Genomic DNA, 24,696 nt, shown 5'->3' on the forward strand with positions numbered 1-24,696 from the left:
TTCAGCGGGGGCCAGTCCACTGTCCCTCAGACCTTGTGGGGGGCTGGACTATATTTTGGAGAAAAAATGAACGAATTCCTATGCCCCACAAATAACCCAGAGATGCATTTCAAAGAAAAGGACACATTCTTCTCATGTAAAAACACGCTGATTCCTGGACTGTCCGCAGGTCGGATTTAGAAGGCGATTGGGCCGGATCCGGCCCCCGGGCCTTAGTTTGCCTACCAATGTAGTGGACTCTCTGTCCGACGTTTTCAAACAGAGCCTGGGCAGCCATCTGTCGAATTCTTTAGCCGCGATTCCTGCACTGTGCGGCCACTGAGAATGCTCAGTCCTCACTGAACTGATTTTAGGGTATTCCCCCATGTCCCTTAGACTTTTCCTAAATACCTCTTGGGTGGGTGGGTGGGTGACATTTTGGCAAACCTCAGGATTCCCCTCTGCAGCCCCGGACCATTTCCCTCCTGCTTGCAGGTGGTGCAGTTCTGGCTGCGTAAGGACCAGCACGCCTTGGCTGTATATTGAAAAGAGAAGGCACTGATACCTAATTTATTGCCGTACATACTTCCTCTCTTTAAGGGAGGTGGCAGAGACTCATTCTCTGTCTTGCTCCCTACTTTTTTGGGGCAGACCTTTTTTCGCTTTTCACCTCCTCCAGCTCCTCGCTGCTGCTGGTCTCCACTTCCTTCTGGTAGCCGAAATCGAGGCTGCTGGAAGGCGGGGAGAAAGGGATGGGTGATATAGGAGATCTCATTTAATTTTAAATGGTTTCATAGCCTCACTTTTCCCGCTCGCCTGAGGTGCTCGAAGCTGCTCGCAAAAAGGGACATCTTAAAAATGAGGTGATCTTGGCAGAATAATTTTAAGAGATAGACAAAAGACAAGGGAAAAAGCACAGGCTTGGTGAGTTGTTGTTGTTTTAACAATTCTGTAAGGTCAAGGTTTGTCTCCCACACCACCTTCTGGGGGGGAACATGGGAGCAGAGCCAGAGGCACATTGGGTGGAACATCCCAGTTGTGCAGATGTCAGAGGTTGCTACAACTATGCACACGACTTCCCCCATGGCATCCAACAGCACCTGGAAGGGCTGAGGTTCCCCATCCCTGGTGTATTCTCTGCTGTTACGAGTTGTCCGGCAGGCAGGAATTCAACAGACGCAGTTGCGGCCTCGGCACGCCACCGTGGCTGGGCCACAGTGCTGCCGGTTGACTGCCTGCCTGTCCCACAACTGCTAAAGGCACAAAACAGTGTTTGGGATGAACAATGGCGCCTCTTAAGGGCGGCTCTGCTTTGGGTGCAGAAGGTCTCAAGTTCATTCCCTGGCATCTCCAAGCCAAGCTAGGATAGACTCCCTATCTGAACCCCTGAAAAGCCACTGCTTGCCAGTGCGGGGCAAGTCAGAACTAGAGAACTATGAATCATAGAATCATAGAGTTGGAATAGACCACAAGGGCCATCGAGTCCAACCCCCTGCCAAGCGGGAAACACCATCAGAGCACTCCTGACATATGGTTGTCAAGCCTCTGCTTAAAGACCTCCAAAGAAGGAGACTCCACCACACTCCTTGGCAGCAAATTCCACTGTCGAACAGCTCTTACTGTCAGGAAGTTCTTCCTAATGTTTAGGTGGAATCTTCTTTCTTGTAGTTTGGATCCATTGCTCCGTGTCCGCTTCTCTGGAGCAGCAGAAAACAACCTTTCTCCCTCCTCTATGTGACATCCTTTTATATATTTGAACATGGCTATCATATCACCCCTTAACCTCCTCTTCTCCAGGCTAAACATGCCCAGCTCCCTTAGCCGTTCCTTATAAGGCATCGTTTCCAGGCCTTTGACCATATTGGTTGCCCTCCTCTGGACACGTTCCAGTTTGTCAGTGTCCTTCTTGAACTGTGGTGCCCAGAACTGGACACAGTACTCCAGGTGAGGTCTGACCAGAGCAGAATACCCTGAGCTAGATGAAGCAGCGGTCTGGCTCTGCAGAAGGCAGCTTCCTGTGTTACTGTTTTGATCAGCCCCGAACCCTGAGGACTGGGATCTTTGTTTTATTTCTAGGGACAGGGCCTCAGAGCTCCAGCTCATGGGAGCTCCCAGGTGGCAGCCCCCCAGTGGGCAGCAAGTGAACTGCTGCCAGTCAGTGTAGACCAGGAGTCAGCAAACTTTTCAGCAGGGGGCCAGTCCACTGTCCCTCAGACCTTGTGGGGGGCCGGACTGTATTTTGAAGAGAGAAAAAATGAACGAATTCCAATGCCCCACAAATAATTCAGAAATGCATTTTAAATAAAAGCACACATTCTACTCATGTAAAAACACCAGGCAGGCCTCACAAATAACCCAGAGATGCGTTTTAAATAAAAGGACAAATTCTACTCATGTAAAAACATGCTGATTCTTGGACCATCTGCGGGCCGGATTTAGAAGGCGATTGGGCTGGATCCGGCCCCCAGGCCTTAGTTTGCCTACCCATGATCTAGTCCAGGGGTCAGCAACCTTTTTCAGCCATGGGCTGGTCCACCGTCCCTCAGAACATGTGGGGGGCCGGACTATATTTTGAAAAAAAATATGAACAAATTCCTATGCCCCACAAATAACCCAGAGATGCATTTTAAATAAAAGGACTCATTCTACTCATGTAAAAGCATGCTGATTCCTGGACCGTCTGCGGGCCGGATTTAGAAGGCGATTGGGCCGGATCCGGCCTCTGGGCCTTAGTTTGCCTACCCATGGTGAAGACAGTATGGAACTAGGTGGCCCCAATGGTGTGACTCCTGGATAAGGTACCTTCCCACGATGCCTTGCCCTCACCTGGATGTCGACCCTGAGGAGCCGTCTTCCTCAGAGCTGCTAGATGTGTCGTTATCGTCTTCTTCGCTGCTGCTGCTGCTGCTCCCTTCCTGCTCCTTCAGCTGCTCCAGGATCTTCTTGGCCAGTTCGGGGGGTAAGCGGCGGCAGCCCCCGCGCCCTTTCACGGCCCGCTCGATCCGTGCCCTCAGCAGTCGCCGCTGCTTCTGGCGTTCCTTGTCCGGTGACCCGCTGAGCGCCTGCACTGCCTTGGTCCACAGAGCCATGGCCTCTTCGTCACTGGAATCCCTGGATGAAAGCGAAGGGCTGTGTGGTTCAGTGAGCGGAGCACCTGCTCTGCATGCAGGGGTGGGGGGGGTTCAGGTTTGACCCCCTGCCATCTCTGGGGAAGGCACACTGCCTCAAAATATCAAGAGCCAATACTGGCCAAGAGGGACCAGCGGTCTCACTTGGTGTAAGGTGACTTTCTATGATGAGCAGGTATTATTATTATTTTTAATTTAACACTTATTTTTACATCCATATGTAAAAATGAGAGGGAGCTCAAGGCGGCATACGCTCCTCAATAGCTCAGTCGGTAGAGCATGAGACTCACAACCTCAGAATTGTGGGTTTGAGCCCCACGTTGGGCGAAAGATTTCTGCATTGCCAGGGGTTAGATTAGATGACGCTCATGGACCCAACTCTGCGATTCTACAATTCTATGAGGTAGGTTAGGCTGAGAGGCGATGACAGGCCCAGGATCACCCAGGAAACATCCTGGCAGAGTGTGGATTTGAACCCTGGTCTCCCAGGTCCCAGTAGCGTAGCAATGGTTGCCAGTACCCGGGGCAAGGCAAGTATTGTGCCCCGTAACCCATGGTTCCTGTCAGGGCCAGATGGCAGCAGCAGAGAAGGGTCCTCCCAGTGGGGAGAAGGAAGCTGGGGAGGGGTCAGAAAGCTGGGGAGGGGTCAGGAGGGGTCAGAGGCTGTTTATTTTATTGTTATTATTAGTCTCATGAAAATTTTACACTGCTTGATTTTTTTTTTTAATCAATATGGGTTTTTTTCTTTTGAAATTTTGCCGCCCCCAATTTTGCACCCAGGGCAACAGCCCCACTGCCTCCCCCCACACTACTCCACTGCCAGGTCCTACCCCAGTGCTCTAACCACTACACCACAGTTCCTTTGCCCTGGTTTCAGCACCAACAAACTGTAAGCTCTAAATCATTTCATCACTCTTCTTTGCCTGCCTGCCTGGGCACTGCAGGAGAGGCCGTGTAGAATTAGCTTCTAGAGAGGCTGGCATTATTTACTAGGGCGCCCCCAAAGTGAGGGCAACGGAAACACGAAGTTTCTCACTCACACCTCCTCGTCCATGTCTCCCTGGTAGGTTAAAGGCGCCATGCAGATGGAGCACATGTTGTCCAGGAGTTTGTAGCAGTCCGGACAGTAGACACCTGCGGAGACAGGATGGGGAGAGTCACTTGGCGTAAGGGGAGCCAGGCTGCGATACCTTTACCAACCCTCTGAGTGGGCGGGGCCAGAGACAAAGGTAGGAGGAGCAATGGCAGAGTGGGAGGAGCAATATAAGGTGGTTCAATTTCCACACGCCCCTCTCTGTACTCTTATCCAGGCAAGATCAGGGTGTGAAGGCAAGGCCAGTGAGGGGTGTGGCCTGGAGAGAAGGGGTGTGTCCGAGGATGGGGGTGTGGCCTAGGAAGAGTCCTGAGGGCCAGGCAGACCGGCTTGGAGGGCCGCATTTGGCCTCCTGGATTGTGTTTTCCCACCCCTGCCGTACAGATTTTCTGGGGGAGAATCCCAAGGGTTACATACGGAAACTTTTTAAGCTCAAGACATGAGCGTAGCCCGCTGCCACACCACACCCCCCCGCCACAGCCAAAATCAAGTAAATAAATAAAAATACTTAACTAAAAGTGGACAGAGCAAAGGGTATAAATTTCACCTGCGACAGCAAGCTAGTTCCTACCCTCACTGCCACGCACCCCGCCCGGCTCTCTAGTCTCCGTCCAAGCAAGTGAGAAATGGGATCAGAGTTCAAGGACACAGTCTGGCCAGGCAAGAACATGCTAGGAGGGTCAGGAACGGGCTTGGTGAAGGCTGTGGCCTGGGGAGCACTCCAGATACAGAGGCCTGGAGGCCTGCACCAGCCCTGCATCCTGCGCAATATGATCTACTCCACCCTCCTTTTACAGCCTTTCTGGGCCTCGCCTTTGCCCCACAGCCTCCCTCGCCCCGCCCCAGCTTCCAACCTCGGCATCCCTGCGTACTGCAGGTGACAAAGTCCTCGCTGTCCGTGTGCCTGCGGATCTTCCCACAGCCCATGCAGTAGGACTCATGGATGCCCAGTTTCTTGACCAGCCACGAGCAGAGCCGAGACCTGCGGAGGAAACCCGTGAGGGATGTCTCTTTCACACACACAATGCACTGCAGGTCAAGATTCTGTAAAAGTACCATCAGTCTCTGCTTTTATCTGTGTGCAGGTGAAACGTCGTTGTTTTGATATATATACCACCCTTATTCAAACATCCCAGCTGCTACTGGCCACAGCTTCCTCAACCCTATTAGTACCACCTGCCCTTCACCAGAAGGTCTCTGGACAGGTTAAGGGTAAAGGGGTAAAGGGGACCCCTGACCATTAGGTCCAGTCATGACCGACTCTGGGGTTGCGGCGCTCATCTCACTTTACTGGCCGAGGGAGCCGGCGTACAGCTTCCGGGTCATGTGGCCAGCATGACTAAGCCACTTCTGGCGAACCAGAGCAGCGCACGGAAACACCGTTTACCTTCCCACTGGAGTGGTACCTATTTATCTACTTGCACTTTGACGTGCTTTGGAACTGCTAGGTTGGCAGGAGCAGGGACCGAGCAACGGGAGCTCACCCCATTGCGGGGATTCAAACCGCCAACCTTCTCATCGGCAAGCCCTAGGTTCTGTGGTTTAACCCACAGCGCCACCCGTAACCCACCTGGACAGGTTACATGAGCATAAAATAAAGCATTATAATCAGTGTGAAACAAATCAGAATCACAACTAGAGTGTGTTCTGAAAATATATTTCTCAAGTGTAGGGTGATAGGTTGTATTTCCTGTGCTCTGGCCAGAAGGAAAAGGATATCGGATGGAAAGCATTTCTGATGACGACAACGACAGAATTGTTTGTCCAATGTTTTTGACTGCAGCTCCCATCAGCCCCTGCCGGCACGACCATCATAGACTACAACTCTTTCCTTCCATTATGGGGAAAAGGTTTGGGAGCTTACTTAGCTGCGAGGACCAGCAAAATGTTGGTGTGGCCCCCGTCTGCGGAGCGATTCCTCACGGCCTTTAGCACGGCTTGGGCCAGCCCCGTCCTTCGTGTCAGGATGGTGTTGTAGAGGTAACAGGTGCGCTCCTAAAGGATCATCGCGGGGAAATAAGATCACTGGGTTGAGCGGGAGACCAGGCACCCAGGGAATTAGTTGGGGTGAAGCCCGCATGCAGAAAAAAACGGATTTGAGGTGGTCAGGTGGCTCGGGGGGGTGTTGTGGTTAGAATCATAGCGTTGCAAGGGACCCCCCAAGCATCATCTAGTGCAGGCATGTTCAAAGTCCATTTTGGGGGCCTAATCCGGCCCACCGGTCGTCTTAATCCGGCAACTTTGGTTGGCCCTTTGGTCAGCCCCTCACTTCATCAAATCTGGCCCTCTTTGAAGAAAGTTTGGACACCACTTATCTAGTGTAACCCCTCCAATGCAGGAATTTCAACTACAGTGGTACCTTGGGTTACATACGCTTCAGGTTACAGACTCCGCTAACCCAGAAATAGTACCTCAGGATAAGAACTTTGCTTCAGGATGAGAACAGAAATTGCGCAGCAGCACGGTGGCAGCGGGAGGCCCCATTAGCTAAAGTGGTGTTTCAGGTTAAGAACAGTTTCAGGTTAAGAACGGACCTCCGGAATGAATTAAGTACTTAACCCGAGGTACCACTGTAAAGGTAAAGGTAAAGGACCCCTAACCATTAAGTCTAGACACGGACGGCTCTGGGGTTGCACCACTCATCTCACTTTACTGGCCAAGGGAGCCGGTGTTTGTCCGCAGACCGCTTCCGGGTCTTGTGGCCAGCATGACTAAGCCACTTCTGGTGAACCAGAGCAGCACACGGAAATGCCATTTACCTTCCCGCTGGAGTGGTACCTATTTATCTACTTGCACTTCAACGTGCTTTCAAACTGCTAGGTTGGCAGGAGCAGGGACCGAGCGACGGGAGCTCACCGCGTCATGGGGATTCAAACCGCCGACCTTCTGATCAGCAAGTCCTAGGCTCTGTGGTTTAGACCACCCACTTATTAGCCTACCTGAAGCTAAATTCCTCCCCGATCCAAGGTGTGTGTGTGTGTGTGTGTGTGTGTGTGTGTGTGTGTATAGAGTCACTCACCTGTTCACGGGAGGGATAGTACCAAGCACACACGACCCGCCGCAGGCGCTGTATGTAGGTGCCGAAGATGGCAATGAAGAAACAGACGCCGTACATGAGACCTGGGAGACGGGTGGTTAGGAGGTTTGAAGAAGAAACACCACTTAATTATCTGCCTACTTGGCGCATTTAGATCCATCCTCCTCCCGCCCCCAGGAACTTGATGTGGCGTGCATGGTTCTCTTCAGTTAATCGCCACAACAACCCTGCGAGGCTGGTTAGGCTGAGAGGCAGCGACTGGCCCAAGGCCACCCAGTGAACTTCATGGCCAAGTAGGGATTTGAACCCTGGTCTCTCCCCCCCTCCCCGGTCCTAGCCCGACACTCTAAACACTGCCCCACACTCTTCTATCACATGGAGAATCCTGGGAACTGTAGTTTGTTAAGCCCCCTTGCCGGGAGGAAGCTTACAAGGCACCATCCAACCATCTCAGGGACTCCACTCCAGATTTGTGCAGGGTTTGCTCCTGAGCCTTCCCCCCCCCCAAAAAAAAATATCCCACAAGGCAGCAAAGGTTTGGGATCAGTGTCAGGAGTGCGTGCAGGAGCCAGGCCCTGTGACCTGTAGGACTTTGCAGGACTGGGGCCTTCCTAAGTTTGTTCTGGAGAGGCCGCTTGGTAACTCACTGCACCTGGTGGCAAGAGCCGGGAAGGGATATAAGGTCAGCATTTCCCTTTGGCTCTTTGCCACAGCAACATGTTCACTGCCTTGCTGCGTTTGGCTCCTTGACTCCTTGCTTCTTGATCCTCGGACCCTTGACTTCTTGACTCCTGGCTCTCTGACCCTCGGACTCTTGGCTTCCGGACTCCCGTTCCTGCTCCCACCCCGCCATCTTGCTCCCAGTCCCAATGTCCCCAGCTGGGACACTGCTCGCCCGTGAACCGGACTATGACAATCAGAGTTTTCCTTCTCCTAGGTGGGCTCCCTTCCCAGGTGGATGAGCCCCACCTGCCCCTCACTTCCCTCTACAGCAGGTGCAGTGAAATATACACCAAAGCAAAGTGATTTCATGCTCTTTATTCAGCTTATAGTGGTGAGGAGGAATGAATGAATGTCCCCTCAAAGCATCTGCTTTATATACATTATTTACACAATGGGCTGCACATGATTGGCTAATTCCGGAAGCCAATCGGGTTGTGGATTCACTTCTATCTGGAGCATGATTGGGTGGTTCCTGCCAACCAATCATACTGCTGCATTGTTCTAGGACCAATCAGACTGCTGCCTTTTGGATCCTATTGTTCTAGGACCAATCAGACTGCTGCCTTTTGGATCCTATTGTTCTAGGACCAATCAGACTGCTGCAGTTTGGATCCTATTCAACTCAGTACATAACATGCAGAAATCACCTTCTTGACCGCTGGGCCCACTCCTGGTCTTGTCCACTCAATCCTTCAGAGCCTGTCTTCACACGGAGGGCCATTCCCTAACTCACCCATTGGCTCCCTTCACTTGGTTCAGCCTGTCAGTCAAAGCTGTTCCCTGGGGTGTGGCCGCCCTCTCATGCTGACAGCTTCTAGGAGCCACAGGTGAAAGCTGGGTGCAGGGTGGAGACCCAAGTGGACAAACTAGACCAGAAGGGGCCCGATGTGTCCCCCGCCAGAGGTACTGTCCTCTCCCCTAACACCCCGTTGCACTGTGGTACCCTTGCGGAACATTTCCTGCACTGTGCAATTCCAGAAGCAGCCACAAGAGGCTGGTGCAGAGCTTTGAGCTTTTAATGGGTGATTCCATGGACCAGGGGTTGGCAAACTTTTTCAGCAGGGGGCCGGTCCACTGTCCCTCAGACCTTGTGGGGGGCCAGACTGTATTTTGAAAGGGGGGGGATGAACCAATTCCTATGCCCCACAAATAACCCAGAAATGCATTTTAAAGAAAAACACACATTCTACTCATGTGAAAACACGCTGATTCCTGGACCATCTGTGGGCCAGATTGAGAAGACGATTGGGCCGGATCCGGCCCCCGGGCCTTAGTTTGCCTACCCATGGACCATAGCAGTTCAGCAGCTCAGGGAATCTCCCTCTCCTCCACTTTGCCACTGTTATGAAGTTCCTGGTGTGCTTTCTTCTGAGCGATGCAGCTTAGACATCTGTATCCCCCATCTAGTTTTTTCCCTGATGCTGGTGACCGAGTCTACTTTGCAGCTGGACGTGTGGCCGCAAAAACCCACCGGGACCTTTCAAGTCCGCCTTTCACCAACCTGGCTGGCACCCTCCAGATGTTTTGGACTACAACTCTCCATCAGCCCTGGGCAGCGTGGCTGTTGACTGATGGAACTTGTAGTCCACAATGGCCCGGCTGCCTGGGGCCGATGGGAGATGTAGTTCAAAACAGCTTGAGGGCGCCAGGTGGTGAAGGTTGCTCCAGCCCACAACCTGGAGGCTTCCTCTCCCACAACCAGTCATGGTTCTCTCACCATCTCTGGTGCCACCTACTGCTAGCCTCCCCATGCCCTCTCAATGCCCATCAGCAATCACGTGACAGCAGAGGTCCTCAAACTTTTGAGGTCCACGGATCCTTTGACCAGCTACATTCTTTCTGCAGCACCCCTGTGGAAAGCCCCACTATGGCGCCCCTTACCTGCAGAGCTTAAAGTAAAGGTAAAGGGACCCCTGACCATTAGGTCCAGTTGTGGCCGACTCTGGGGTTGCGGTGCTCATCTCGCTTTATTGGCCGAGGGAGCTGGCGGACAGCTTCTGGGTCATGTGGCCAGCATGACTAAGCCGCTTCTGGTGAACCAGAGCAGCGCATGGAAACGTTTACCTTCCTGCCGGAGCAGTACCTATTTATCTACTTGCACTTTGAGGTGCTTTTGAACTGCTAGGTTGGCAGGAGCAGGGACCAAGCAATGGGAGCTCACCCCATTGCGGGGATTCGAACCGCTGACCTCCTGATCGGCAAGTCCTAGGCTCTGTGGTTTAACCCACAGCGCCACCCTTACCCTTTTTCAAATACCCTCCCTTGTGAAGTGTTCCCTCAGCCTCCTCTCCCCTCTGCTTGGGAGTCCTTTGGGCAGCCACAGCCCCTGCCCTGGTCTCTGAGCTGCCTCCCCACCCCAAAGAAAGGTGCCTCCTCACACTGCCCCACAGGGGCCTGGGAAGCACTCCCTAGTCAGTCCCAGAGGCAACTTTCGCCTGGGGAGCTTGTAGCCAGGGCCGCTGCAACTAACAGCTGTGCAAACCTTGGGGAGGCAGAGGGCATCAGAGAAGGGAAGGAAGGAAAGAAAAAGGGTTGGAGGCCAGTGTTGCCTGTGGCACCCCTGACCATCATTCAAGGCAGCCAAGGGTGCCATGGCACGCTGGCTGAAAACCATTGCTCCACAGGACAGAGGCAGGAACGAAAGTAGGAGGGGGCTATTCGTGTCTTGCCCATCTGATAGGCTCTCTGGAAGCATCCAATGGGATGGCACTTCCAGGAAGAAGATGGGGACAGAGCTGGTTACAGGTAGGTAGCCGTGTTGGTCTGCTGTAGTCGAAACAAAACAAAATAATAAAATAATAAAATAAAATAAACTAATTCCTTCCAGTAGCACCTTAGAGACCAACTAAGTTAGTTATTGGTATGAGCTTTCGTGTGCATGCACACTTCTTCAGATACACTGAAACAGAAGTCACCAGACCCTTGTGTATAGTGAGAGGGTGGCTCTGGCTCCATCTACTGTTGGACCTCCAGCCCTACCAGTCCCCAAAAGCAGCACCAGCCCCTACTGGGGAGGAAGCCTTTCCCAGCCCCTCCCCCCCCCCAGTTACCAATGGTGATGTAGCCGTCGTAATCGGGCTCCGCCGGGCGCAGGCGACATTTCCGGGACAGCACGCTGACGTTGCCCCGCTGCAGGACCTCGAAGGCCGAGACCATGTCGCGGTACATCTCGCCGGTGTAGCCCGTCCCGTTGACACTGACGCTCATCGTCACGGGGGCTGCGGGGAGACGCGGCTCAGGCCCTGATCTGAACGGGAGCCCTGATGTCTGAATCCCAATCTCCACCCATAATTGGTGCAAAAACAGATCCACCCTTGTACTCTTTTGGCGGGATGCACAATAGACCACCATCCCACTAGTTCTGTTACCTCTTGCAACGATTTCTCCATGCAGCAGATACCGCACCAAGTCCAACAGCCAGAAGACCGAAAAGTCAGCGATGATGAGCAGGACAGCAAGGGTCAGTTGGCGGAAGAGGGAGACGATGGCCAGCGTGTAGCGGAGTTGCTCTTTGCGGGGCAATATGAGCGAGGCTGCAGAGGAAGAAGCAATAGCGGCTGGGTGGACTCAGGGCCACATTCACACCATTTAAAGCGCTACGGCGCCCCTTTAAACCACCATCCTTCCCCCCCAAGGAATTCTGGGAGCTGTAGTCTGTCCAGGGTGCTGAGAATGATTAGGAGACCTCCCTATTCCCCTCACTGAGCTAAACTTTGGAAATTGACATTGTGTGTAGCAACCTTAACACACTACATTTCCCATGATTCTTGGGGGGGCGGAACCATGCTGTTTAAGGTGGTATGGTACTGCTTTAAATGTACAGTTATACCTTGGGTTATGAACGCTGCAGGTTGCGCGTTTTCGGGTCGCGGACCACGCGGAACCCGGAAGTAGTGTAACGGGTTACTTCTGGGTTTCAGTGCTCGCGCATGCACAGAAACACAAAATGACATCACGTGCATGTGCAGAAGCAGCAAATAGCATCACGCACATGCGCAGATGCGGCACTTCAGGCTGCGAACGCTGCGGGTTGCGAACATGCCTCCCACATGGATCATGTTCACAACCCGAGGTATGACTGTACAGTGAAGATGGGGCCTTGGTGTGTAATGCATTAATAGTAGTAGTAGTAGTAGTAATAATAATAATAATAATAATAGTTATACCCTGCCTATCCAGTTCAGTTGCCCCAGCCACTCTGGGTGGCTTCCAACACATAAAAACATAATGAAATGTCAAACATTAAAAACTTCCCAATACAGGGCGGCCTTCAGATGTCTTCTAAAAGTTGTGTACTTCTCCTATTTATCTGATGGGAGGGAGTTCTACAGGGAAGGCGCCACTACCAAGAAGGCCCTCTGCCTGGTTCCCTGCAGCATACATATGCATGTTTCCACCCAACACCTCTCATTTTAGTGAATAATTTCCAGAGGCCAGAATATCCAAGCTGGGTCTTTCTAGAACTGCTGCCTTACTTGGGCGGATGTACTTGGTACACTCCTTCGCAGACAACGGCAGGACGGTGGGCTTCTTGTTCTTCCTCCGCATTGCGTCCATCTCTAGGAACGGCTTGGTGATGAAGATGTTGTCAAAACTGTCCTCGTGCAAATAATGCTTCCGGTACAGCAGAGCCCTGTTGAAGTCAAGCAGCAGACATTTCCGTGTTGCTTTCACATGAGAAAGGCTGATAGGTTAGCTCAGCAAGTATAAGAAGATCGCTGCTGGATCAGGCGAATGGTCCATCTTGCCTAACACCCTGCTCTCACAGTGGGACCCGAGCACAAAAGCACTCTGTTCTCCTGTAGTTTGCAGCACCTGGTCTAAATGTCCTTGTGGCGATCACACAGGGTCCCCGGACGTTTAACGGTCTATTGATCCCTGTGCCACCACTGTGCTCACTTCCCCGCTGCCACCAACCCGTTTCTCTCGGGTACACACTGAGTCCAGACAGTTGTTAAAATTAAACCAAATAAACAAGTTTATTTTATAAGTATTAACAAGTTTATGGTTGCTCAGATAATATTCCTGTCGGTTTCTTAACTTTAGTTTCTTTACTGGCCTATACCTTCCTAATACCTTCTGACTGATTATCTCAACTGTTTGACTGACTCCTCTTAACAGATTCTCTCACATCAGACTAGCCCAACCCACAGACTTATCCTCTCCCCCTCTTCTCTAACACCAGACTGACTTCTTAACAACTCTAACTCTAACTCCTCCCCTTGGGTTCCTATTGGTTAGTCGTTTTACAATTAGTTAACCCTTTCCTTATGAACCCAGTATGATGTCACACACTTAGGAGGGCAAACGCCACAGTCCTCCCAACCAATCAGGGATCACATATCAAATTGAATTTAACAGTGGTGTTTAGCCAAATGGAACTTATAGAGGTGAACCTCCAGAGGTTGTTGGACTCCATCTCCCCTCAGCCCCAGCCAGTAAGGCCAATGGTGAGGGATGATGGGAGTTGTAGTCTACCACCGCCTGGTTCCTTAGCCCTGCCTTAGGAATAGCAAAGAAGCTCCTCGCTCCTCTGGGCCTCCTTGCTGTGACTCACTTGATGTAGAGGTACAGAATGACCAAGGTAGACATATAGCCAAAAAGCCCTACAGCCTCCTTCGCAGGCTGCAGGCGCTTGGAGACGTCCTCCATGATGTCAAAGGCGACTTGGGACAGGCTCTTGCTGGCATTGACGGTCACGTTGTAGTGGTGCACAGCTGTGATGTTGAACTCGAACTCGTGTCGCACGCGGTTCAGCACAGCCACGATTGCTGGTGGTGCATATTGGGGGAGAGGGGAGGACAGGGTGTGAGAACAAGGGTGGCTACGTCTATACTACAACTCTAGACGGGCTTGAATTGCTTTGTTAAAAGGTCATGTTTTGGCGATTCACAGGGCCACAAGACTGTTAAGAATAATTGTTTAATCACATAGTGAAATTGAGAATGCCTGTATGTATATTGCTATGGGTTTAACATTGGAATATTCCACTGAAGCATACTGAAGCTCCCTGAGCTCTAACAGGCTGATAATTAACTGCTGGTGTTCTCTGCTAGCTTTATCACGAGTGTTTAACCTTAGATCATGTGAGGGGTATTTGATTGCAAATCGCCACCTTGAAGGGAGTTGCCTGTTAATCTTTCTCTGGAAGCCACAGGGAGCAAAGGATGTGGTAATGATGTTTCTCCAGCAGCAAATAACCTTATGCTAGATGCAGCTATGGCAGAGACAGAGCTTTGATTTTTGCTCTGACCGTAATGATATTATATATTTAAGAAGAAGAACCTCTGCATGAATATGCATATGCTTTATACTACTTTCTGGGTATATCATTGATCGTTTTTGTACCTGTTTTGAAGGAGTTATGGTTAGTAAAGCTTTGAATCATATTTATAGGTCTGGGCAATTTTTATTCCAAAAGGAGTCAGTTTTTATGCATCCAATTGTTTCATGGCGCGCAATATTAAGCTCTGCAATAAAAACTGTCTCAATACGAGAGATGGAAAGCAGGATTCACCCCACTGGCTCTGCTGTGGCGGCACAGCCTCATCTGGCCTCCCTTCCCCTCCCATTGAAAGAAATAAAGCAGAAGGCTTATTCCATCAGCTTTGTTGGAGGTCCAGCTCCACCAGGCACCACTGGTTTTGAAATCGGTGTCTGGGTTTTGGTTTTAGTTTTCCTCTGCCCTCCCTGTGCCTTTTACCTTGTGTGTCTTTAAAAAAATAATAATTTAAGAATGCAAGCCTAGGAGTAGGGATCGCCTTGCTTTGATTGTATGTAGGCTACTCTGGAAGCCTTTTGGGGTACCAAATGCTATGTATAAGTAAAGGTGTCCACTTAAAAACTTAGGGAAAGCCCTGCAGGATCAGACACCGGTTCAGGCCCACCTGAACTGGACAGGTGTTTTATCCCCCAACCTTTCTCCACACTCACGCTCAACAACCTTGCGGCGCAGGAACGGTGCTATGTACTGTGGGATTATGCAGAAGAGCAGGAGGACTGTGGGGAAAAAGACAAGACCATTAGGAGGGCAGGGCACGGTGGTCTAGCTCTCAGCCGCACACTCATTCATTGGCTGGCCTCAGTCACAGCAATATTGCTACTCCTAAGCATTCATATCGTGATTCAGTGAGGTCAAAGCATGTTCAACACATTATCTCATTCACCCACATACAACAGCCCTCTAAGGTAGGCTTGGATTTCTATCCCTTCTTTTGCCAGTTAATTGGGGCCTGAAAAGCCAATGAACTGCAGCTACCATATATCTTGCCAGCACATAACACAACCATAGCACACCAGTCTCCACCGCCCCAATAGCTCCCAACAATATATTATTAAATGGCTGATTTCTGTGAATCTCTCTGCATTCAGCTATACAGCTTTAAACAAAACGTTTTAAGTGCGTTTTAAGTGCATTATACAAATGTGACACTAGATGGCGATGGTGAGCTATAGACAAATTCAATATATAATTTTATTTATTTTATTTTTTAAAAAGCATTTTCACAGCATTTTTTTTTTTATGTGTCTAGATTCCACCTCTGTCTGGCCTGGTCGGACTCCGGGGCTGAGCTCTGGCGGTGTTTGAGGCTGGGGCCATGCAGAGAACATAAGGAAGCACCTGAGTCACGCTAGCTATTTGCCACAGACACCAGAGGTCAAGGCTCACACTAGGATGATGAAGGGGTCAGAGGTTGCACAAAGCAGTGACATGGCTCATGAGAGGTCAAGGGTAACGTTAAGCAGGTGGACGAGGGGCTCAGAGGGCGGTTCAAGGCCAGGGGTCACGGTAGGCAGAAACGAAGCTGACCAGAGGTCAGGGGTCATCCTAAATAGTGACCAGGCTTGTAGGAGCTAGAGGAGCTATGCCGTGTCTATCATGAATAAGCATAGTTTGTGGTGGTTAGGTCACAAACAGTGACTAATGTGGAGTCATGCTAAGCAGTGAAAAGTCGGAAGAGGTCATAGGTCAGGGGTCATGCTAAGCAGAAACTAAGTGAACCAAGGGTCAGAGGTCAGGAGTCACACTGGGCAAGGACTAGGCTAACGAGCAGCCATAGGTCATGCTAAACAGCGATTAGCCTAGCAAGAGGTCAAAGGTCACAGTAAGCAGTTGTGATAGCCTGGGACTCGGACTCAGAACCAGAGGAGTCTCAGTCTGCACCAGATCCTTTGCCTCAGGCGGCAGCTGAAGCTAGTCTGGGGCCTGATTCTGAAGCGCCCCAGTCTGCACAGGTTCCCCTGCAACAAGCACCAGCTGGGCTGAGTCAGGGGCCTGAGCCTGCCCTGGCTCCGGATGCGGGGATTCCCTCGTTGTCTCCAGCTGGGCCGTCACTTACAACTGCTCCGCTACGGGTTGGGTCAGGGGAGGCTGAGGCGGCCTCTGGGTCTAGTAACCCACCGACGTCTCCTGAGCTGCAGAGACTAAGGTCTGAGAGAAGGAGAGACCTGAGTACTCGCAGGAGGAGTGCTCTCCTTTGGGCGAAACAGGGAGGTGAGTCGCCGGGGGATCAGGACCAGCTGTTACCCCCGTCAGAGATAAAAGGCTGCTGGACCCCGCCCCAGATTGCGGGAGCAACCAGTAATTTAAGAGAGGAATGCAGAGGGAGAGCTGAGTCTCCAGTAAGAAATGCTAGAAGCAAGGACAGTAGTTATGCGTCTAGGCAATTTACAAAGTCCAGAGAGATGCCCAAGAAAGTGGTTTGCTTCAATTGCACAAAATTGTATTCATTTAGCACAGGCATTCCTAGTTTTGCATCACTATCAAAAGCTGCTCTAGCCGTCTTAGAATTCAAAAATTTGAAAAATATTCAAAATTCAAAAATTTGTCAAAATTCTAAAATCAAAATCTCAAAATACAAAACAAATCTTCACTGCCTTGGGTCACTGTGAACTCTGAGGGAGGGGGGTTGCTTAATCCCCACTGCACAATAGAACAAAAGACCATGTGCTTACCAGGAAGTTCTCTCAGAAAAATACTACTCAGCTCAAAATCACAATCCAACGCAATCCTTCAAAAATACACAAAAAATATGCAAAGGTTGCAGTTTGCCAGAACCTGCCTATGATCCTGTGCCTGACCTTGCCTGGCTTCCTGCCTTGGCCCTGTCGGACTGACTCCTTGAGGAACCCTTGCATTTGGGACCGGACCTGGACTGCGTTACTCGGGTTAACCCTGGGCCCAGCACAGCAGTGACTAGGTTGATGTTATGTACTGAGTTGAATAGGATCCAAACTGCAGCAGTCTGATTGGTCCTAGAACAATAGGATTCAGAATGCAGCAGTCTGATTGGTCCTGTATGATTGGTTGGCAGGAACTACCCAATCATGCTCCAGATAGAAGTGAATCCACAACCTGATTGGCTTACAGTAGAATTCCGGAATTAGCCAATCATGTGCAGCCCATTGTGTAAATAATGTATATAAAGCAGATACTTTGAGGGGACTTTCATTCATTCCTCCTCACCACTATGAGCTGAATAAAGAGCATGAAATCACTTTGCGACTCTGAGTATATTTCAGTTGATGAGAGATCAGGGGTCACGCTAAGCAGTGACTAAGCCAGCGAAGGGTCAGAGGTTTGGGGATGAAGGGCTGGAGTCAAGGGAATCCCACTGAGGTTTGGGGATGAAGGGCTGGAGTCAAGGGAATCCCACTGACCGCTGCTCTAGTGTCAGAGGTCAAGTGCAGCCATCGGAGGGGCGGCAGGAGGGTCAAGGGATCAAAGTTCATGCTCACTATTAGCCAGGCCACAGAGGTACTTGAAGAGCAGGACGACGGAGCAGAGGAAGTAGAGGAAGGGGATTGCCCGCTCGCACGTGTCCTTGGCGTTGTCAAAGAGACGGGTGCACTTCCGGTAGGGGGTGCCCATCTCCTCGTTGCAGACCTCGCCCAAGTTGAGGAGGAAGTACCACACGTTGCGCAGGCAGTGAGCTGCACGGAAGGAAGGGGCGGAAGAGAAAAGTGTGAATTTGACTGTCTGGAGCACGTGCAGAGCGCAGCAGCTAGGCTGCTTGTGGCTGCCGGTCAATAACACCCTGCTGGCAGAATCTGAACTCGCGGCGAGTCTTCCGCTGGGCCAAGTTCAAGGTATAATATGTCCTTCTCCAGCTCAGGACCAGGTTACTTGAGAGACGGCCTTATCCCTTATGCATCCCTTATACATCACTGCGGTTTCAGCAGGGTCTCCCCTGCAAATCTCAAAGATTTCAGAAATCTACTATCTCAGAGCAGGGCTTTTAAGGGGCCTTTACCTGTTCTGTGGAACAGTATCCCTGTCCAGACTAGCTGCACTTCCTGGAAACAACTGAATATATTTTTGTTCTGGCAGGTTTTTCAACCTGGATAAATGGGTCTTTACCACAAGTGTACACTTTGCTTGTCAGTTTTTAATTCTGCTTGCGGAAAGCTCTCCCCAGAGAGACCAACCTGACACCATTTTAGGCCCTGGGAAAAAACAATCTTCTTTCACCAGGCCTTTAGCTTTTAATTTGTAGGCTGTTTTAAACTGTTTTTAATATTGCGTTTTAATGTCGTAACTCATACCTTAGGGTCAAGGGCAGCTAATTAATAAATAATAATTATCTGCGGCATCCTTGACTGGGTGGGGTGTTTTATTCCTGCCTTCTTAAAAGAGGATCGTGTTTTAGGTTTTTCTCTTCTTTTGTGCCAGCTTTAATGGATGTGTTTGTTTGTTTATATACCATAGGTTGCTTTGAGTTATACCGTATTTTTCGCTCTATAGGACGCACTTTTTCCCCTTCAAAAATGAAGGGGAAATGTGTGTGCATCCTATGGAGCGAAGACGCCATAGCCCTGCGACCCTCTCCTGGCTGGAGAGGTAAAGCGGGGCTATGGCAGGAGCCTCCATAGGCGCGAGTTACCTCTTCACCTGGGAGAGGGTCGCGGGGAGCTGCTTTAGCCCCCCGCTAAAGCAGCCCCCCGCGACCCTCTCCCAGGTGACGCGCGCCTATGGCAGGAGCCTCCATAGGCGCGCGTCACCTCTCCAGCCGGGAGAGCGCGTGCGGGGCTAAAGAAGCCCCCTGCGACCCTCTCCCAGGTGACGCGCGCCTATGGCAGGAGCCTCCACAGGCGTGCGTCACCTCTCCAGCCAGGAGAGCGTGCGCGGGGCTAAAGAAGCCATAGCCCGGGACCCTCTCCCAGCTGGAGAAGTGACGCGTGACTATGGCAGCAGCCCCTCTGCTGCGCCTTTCCGCTGCTCCCTGACCTGCTCTTTGGGGCTGGTGGTGGGCTTCCCCCCGCCAGCCCCAAAGAGCAGGTCGAAAGGAACCTGAAGCCTGGAGAGCGAGAGGGGTCGGTGCGCACCGACCCCTCTCGCTCTCCAGGCTTCCAAGGTAGCCGCCTGAACGCACCTTAAACGCACCTTGTTTTAGAGCGGGAAAACAAGAGGGGGGAAATTCTCCCACTCTCTGCGCAGCGCCTCCTGCCGCTTCGCTGAAGGGGCGCTGGGCAGAGAGCGGAAGAATTTTTTTCCCTTGTTCTCCCCCCTCTAAAACAAGGTGCGTCCTATTGTCCGGTGCGTCCTATGGTGCGAAAAATACGGTAGATGCATTCATTATTATTATTATTATTAAATTCATTGATTGCTTTTTATTCTTTTTACCAAGGTAACTCAAAGTGACTTTTGGTATATAAACAAATGAACACATATTATTATTATTACATTTAGTTTTTATTACCTGTAAATTGGTTTGGAAGGTGATTAGTAATTCAAAGATGATGAGGATGATTATCGTAATAATGACAGACAGTCTCTGTGGGTAAAGTAACTGTCTTGTGGTAGGCTGGAGTTAGCCAAAAGCTCTCCTCTCATTTGATCTCACGGGTGACGCCATAGGAAACCCAGCCAGATGGGCAGGGTATAAATAATAAATTATTATTATAGGGTGAAACCCGTTTAGTCCATCTCCTTGGCTTCTCGCATTCCCCCTCCATCCCAACCCATTCTGTGCCCCTGCAAACTCACCCACGTGCCGTACAGAGTCCATGACAGATCGGAAAAGCTTTCGGACGCGGTCACCAACCACTTTTGCCTTCTGAGCGATGTCCTTGATTTTTCGTAGTGCATCTAGGCAGAAGATGTTGAGAGCCCACTGTTGTTGAGATGTTGAGAGAGAGAGCCCGCCTTAAATATGGTCGGTGTCTATTAAGAACCAAGAACAGTGCCAGGACTGAAGGAGAAGGCAGTGTTGGTGCCATTCTAAAGTTGCTAGACTCCAATCCCCATCAGCTAGGGTTGCCAGATTTCAGAAAGTAAAATTCCTGCGCTTTCTGGGGGGAAACCTAACCCAAAAATAGTGATTCTAAGCTTTTTGAGCTGTTTCCGCTGCTTTTTCCATCATGTTACCATATATCCAGGTTTCCCCTGACATTTTGCCAATTCAGCAAAATTCCCCCCAACACCATTTTTACACCCAAAAACCAAGACGTGTCAGGAATTTTCCTGATGTATGGCAAGCCTACATCAGCCCATGTTAGGACGGTTAATAAGGATGTTTGACGTGGAGAAAGTACTGTATTTTTTGCTCTATAAGACTCACTTTTCCCCTCCTAAAAAGTAAGGGAAAATGTGTGTGTGTCTTATGGAGTGAATGCAGGCTGCGCAGCTATCCCAGAAGCCAGAACAGCAAGAGGGATTGCTGCTTTCACTGCGCTTGCTGTTCTGGCTTCTGAGATTCAGAATATTTTTTTTCTTGTTTTTCTCCTGCAGAAACTAGGTGCGTCTTGTGGTCTGGTGCGTCTTATAGAGCGAAAAATGTGGTAGATAGGCTGCCTCATCAACACCGTTGGGCACCCAAGGGAGCTGAATGTTTGGAAATTTGGGACAGATAAACGGATGTCCACACAGCACAGAAACTAAGGAATATGCTCCAAAAGGAGGCAGTGATGGCAACCAACTTTGATGGCTTTAAAAGTGGATTCAGCAAAATCACAGAGGCTTGCAACTGCTACCAGCCACAGTAGAGATGTTCTGCTCCAATGTAAGAGGCATTCATGTGCCTCTGAATTACCAGTTTGGTGGGAGTGCTGCTGCACTCTGTCCTGCTTAGGGGTTTACCGGATGCATCTGGGGGTTGTTTATTTGATTGTGTGTCTGACTGTTAACCAGAAGGTTGGTGGTTCGAGCCCATGTAGGGATGTCTGTCGGCAGGATTCCCACACTGCAAGGGGGTTGACCCAGACGCCCCTCAGGGGTCTTCCAACTATACAATTATGTGATTCTACAATTCATTTGGGCCGCGGGTGGCGCTGTGGGTTAAACCACAGAGCCTAGGACTTGCCGATCCGAAGGTCAGCGGTTCGATTCCCCGCGACGGGGTGAGCTCCCGTTGCTCGGTCCCTGCTCCTGCCAACTTAGCAATTCGAAAGCACATCAAAGTGCAAGTAGATAAATAGGTACCGCTCTGACGGGAAGGTAAACGGCATTTCCGTGCCCTGCTCTGGTTCGCCAGAAGCGGCTTAGTCATGCTGGCCACATGACCCGGAAGCTGTACGCTGGCTCCCTCGGCCAATAAAGCGAGATGAGCGCCGCAACCCCAGAGTCGGTCACAACTGGACCTAATGGTCAGAGACATAAAGTCAGAGAGCAAGTAAGGCAAGCAAGAGGCATTCTTCTTCAAGGGAGCATGTCAGGAAAAAACACTTGAGCGTGGTGCGAAGTTGGGCTGTTGAGGGGTGTGGTCTGGGGGAAGAAGGCGGGGCCTGGGCTGCTGAGGGGGCGGGGCCTAGGGAGAGGAGGCATGGCTTGGGGAGAATTCAGAGTACAGTGGTACCTCGGGTTACATACGCTTCAGGTTACAGACTCCGCTAACCCAGAAATAATACCTCAGGTTAAGAACTTTGCTTCAGGATAAGAACAGAAATCGTGCTCCGGCGGCGTGGCAGCAGCGGGAGGCCCCATTAGCTAAAGTGGTGCTTCAGGTTAAGAACGGACCTCCGGAACGGATTAAGTACTTAACCTGAGGTACCACTGTACCAGACAGAGAGGCCCAGAGGGCCCCATTCAACTCCTGTGGACAAAGGTCTTCCAACCCCTGCCTTTCAAAAAATACATTTCCAACCCAGCCAGGGATAAAAGTGCAAGGCTGGTGCAAGCAGAGCAGCAACAAAACCCCGCCCTCTCACTGATCAGGGGCTCGCGGGCCCTCTGCAGCATTTCTGCCGTCTGGTTGAGGGCGAGCTCGGCGCCACACGACACGGCATCGGCGCACCGGGTGAAGTTGCGGATGATGTTGGCGAAGGGGCCCTCCATGGCCAAGCCGAATGCCAGGATCAACAGCATGGTCTTGCCTTCTTCTGTAGGGGGCGATAGAGATGGGAGACAGAATAGAAAAGCGTCAGGGGCTGAGTGGGGTTCCCCCTCAGGGAAGCCTTTCTCCTCCTGCCCCAGAACTGCAGCTGTATGTCGCCAGCCAGTTCTTAGGCCCTGCCAACAGCACTGAGTGAGGCGCTTCAACAAAATGTTGCAGTGCGGAGTGTGGCTCTTTGCGGCTGTCTCCTCTCAGGCCTACCTGGAGATGCCAGGCATGAAAACTGGGACCTTGTGTGTGCAAGGCAGATGCTCTCCCAGCGACATAGCTGTCAACGTACAGATTTGAAAATAAGGGACCAGCAGCCTCAAAAATAAGGGATCAGCAGCCAAAATAAGGGATTTTCCAAGCACAGGTATGTTCAACTTCTGAGCCCCTCCGAGTCAAAGGCAGAAAGCCCAGCCAGCAGCCAAACGAAGCCTCAAGCGGTGGTTCACACAGCGCAGCAACCCGGCAAAGGGGATGCAGCAAGGAAAACCACCATCACCTCTTCGCTGGGAAGTGCTGAGCAAAGGCGAGTCCCCAGGCAACGCGGTCGATTTGATCGGCACAAGGCATGCAAGCTCCACCCCCCCAGTTGTTCTTAGAATCCTTATTGGGTGAGCAACGCAGCCAAGCAACGCAGTTGGAGCCTCCCTCCTCCCTGGCCGGCAGGGAGGGAGGGAGGAAGAGGAGCTGCTTCCTTTGAAACCCAGGAAATTTAAGGGACATCATCAATAAGGGACAGCAGCGGGACACGGCGCTGGGATAAGGGACTTTCCTGCCAAATAAGGGACGGTTGACAGCTATGCCCAGTGAGCTACAGCCCTTGTTCTCTCAAGTAACCAGTATTAGGGGTAGGAATAGCCCCCAAAGAATAGCAGCTTTCGCTGTAGGTCGTTCCCCAAAATAGTGGATTCTGTTTGGCTCACGACGCCACTTCCTACTGCCTGCCTCCAACGCTGTCTGGGTACTGCATTATTTTCACTTGTCTTGGGTTTTTCCACACTTACTTGAGAAGATCTGGGGCAGCATGAGGAGGACGGTGACACGAACTTTGCATGAGAAGGCCATACCAAGGCCAAGCCCAAGGGCCAGGGTGATGGTCGACAGAAGGCAGTACCAGATGTTGTACCCCTGCACGAAAATGACCATTGCCCCATAGGCTGTGGCGAGGACCATGCCCAGGGCAAAGCCACCCACACTACGGGTCACGGACCGGCCCAGGGTGTCCTCGACCACCCGTGGGACCGGTGGCTTCTTTCTCTTCCTGTTTCGACCCCCATGCGGTGAGAAAATAGACAGGAGACCCATGACAGTGATGGCTTCAAGGAGGCTACCCAATAGAGTACTGCATGGACCAGAGCAGGGGGCGCTCCGTGGTCTCCGTGTCTGCAATGGGTTTGGAAGTGTGTAGGTAAAATCACAAACCAAGAGAAACCTGTGTTAAAAACTTATGGGGTGGTAAGATATTTGGAAGGGGGGAGCCAGGAAAGGAGAAAGTCTCCAGTCAGTGTGTTATCGTCCCAACAACAACTACATCAACGTTCCTATTACAGGTCGGAAAAACCAGTACACTCGAGATTCCGCTAGGCTCCACACATCACATGTCAGATTCTGTCGCTAGCCCCACCCACATTCTACAGTAGCTCCTCCCATCCCTTGCTGGATCCTCTCTTGACTCCACCCTAGCCACGCCCACATTATGTACTAGCTCCATCCATCATCTGCTGGATCCTCCATTGACTCCACCCTAGCCACGCCCACATTCAACACTAGCTCCTCCCACCACTCGCTGCATTCTCTGTTGACTCCACTTTAGCCCCACCCACATTCCACACTAGCTCCTCCCAAACCTCCTTGCCAAATTCTGCCCCAACCTTGCCCCTAGCTCCACCCACTTTCTGTCCTGGCTCCTCCCATCACTTGCTAAAAACTCTTCAGATTCCACTGCAAGTCTGCCCCTATCCATTTATTTAAGCCCAGCCCTGATTTTGGGTCACTCCCCCTAGACCAAGCCCTAGCATTACACAGAGGGTATGAAATTTGTGAAATCAGTGTTTGGCAACTTAAATCAGAGGGACAAGCCAGGAATTGCTCTAGAACTTCAGAGGATATCCTTCGAAAGGGCATTGCTAATAATAATAATAATAATAATAATAATAATAATAATAATAATTTTATTATTTATACCCCGCCCATCTGGCTGGGTTTCCCCAACCGCTCTGGTCGGCTCCCAACAGAACACTAAAAACAGAATAAAACTTCAAACGTTAAAAACTTCCCTAAACAGGGCTGCCTTCAAATGTCTTCTAAAAGTCAGATAGTTGTTTATTTCCTTGACATCTGATGGGAGGGCGTCACAACTGAGAAGGCCCTCTGCCTGGTTCCCTGTGGTTTCGCTTCTTGCATTGAGGGAACTGCCAG

The 24,696-nt window shown here is 51.0% G+C and overlaps 1 protein-coding gene across 3 annotated transcripts; it reads right to left on the reverse strand.

Moving 5' to 3' along the window:
- Window positions 1-515: 515 nt before the first annotated feature.
- Window positions 516-24,042, reverse strand: DCST2 (DC-STAMP domain containing 2). 3 transcript variants are annotated; one of them, XM_053370157.1, is made up of 15 exons: window positions 23,283-24,041; window positions 22,106-22,276; window positions 19,947-20,048; window positions 17,699-17,893; window positions 14,894-14,959; window positions 13,518-13,731; window positions 12,436-12,593; window positions 11,329-11,493; window positions 11,011-11,178; window positions 7,220-7,320; window positions 6,065-6,195; window positions 5,055-5,182; window positions 4,148-4,241; window positions 2,806-3,090; window positions 516-707 (listed from the first exon to the last, which is right to left on the reverse strand). In XM_053370157.1, the coding sequence occupies exons 1-15, from the start codon at window positions 23,581-23,583 to the stop codon at window positions 614-616; spliced, it is 2,373 nt and encodes a 790-aa protein (XP_053226132.1). In that variant the 5' UTR covers window positions 23,584-24,041; the 3' UTR covers window positions 516-613. The 3 variants fall into 3 exon arrangements, with proteins under 3 accessions (XP_053226132.1, XP_053226131.1, XP_053226133.1); XM_053370156.1 differs by having other exon boundaries at window positions 516-710; window positions 23,283-24,040; XM_053370158.1 differs by lacking the exon at window positions 516-707 and having other exon boundaries at window positions 2,977-3,090; window positions 4,150-4,241; window positions 23,283-24,042.
- Between the last annotated feature and the right edge of the window lie 654 nt (window positions 24,043-24,696).

This window comes from Podarcis raffonei, chromosome 16 (assembly GCF_027172205.1).
Source record: "Podarcis raffonei isolate rPodRaf1 chromosome 16, rPodRaf1.pri, whole genome shotgun sequence".
Lineage (NCBI taxonomy): Eukaryota > Metazoa > Chordata > Lepidosauria > Squamata > Lacertidae > Podarcis > Podarcis raffonei.

Excerpts from the sequence above, each read along its gene's own strand:
- DCST2 (XM_053370156.1), bottom strand. The coding sequence starts at position 23,583 with ATGGGTCTCCTGTCTATTTTCTCACCGCATGGGGGTCGAAACAGGAAG. Across the intron at positions 20,049-22,105 it reads GGCCCGCGAGCCCCTGATCA|ATGCACTACGAAAAATCAAG; the intron begins GTGAGAGGGCGG and ends TCTTCTGCCTAG. Across the intron at positions 11,494-12,435 it reads TACCAAGTACATCCGCCCAA|CCTCGCTCATATTGCCCCGC; the intron begins GTAAGGCAGCAG and ends CTTCCTCTGCAG.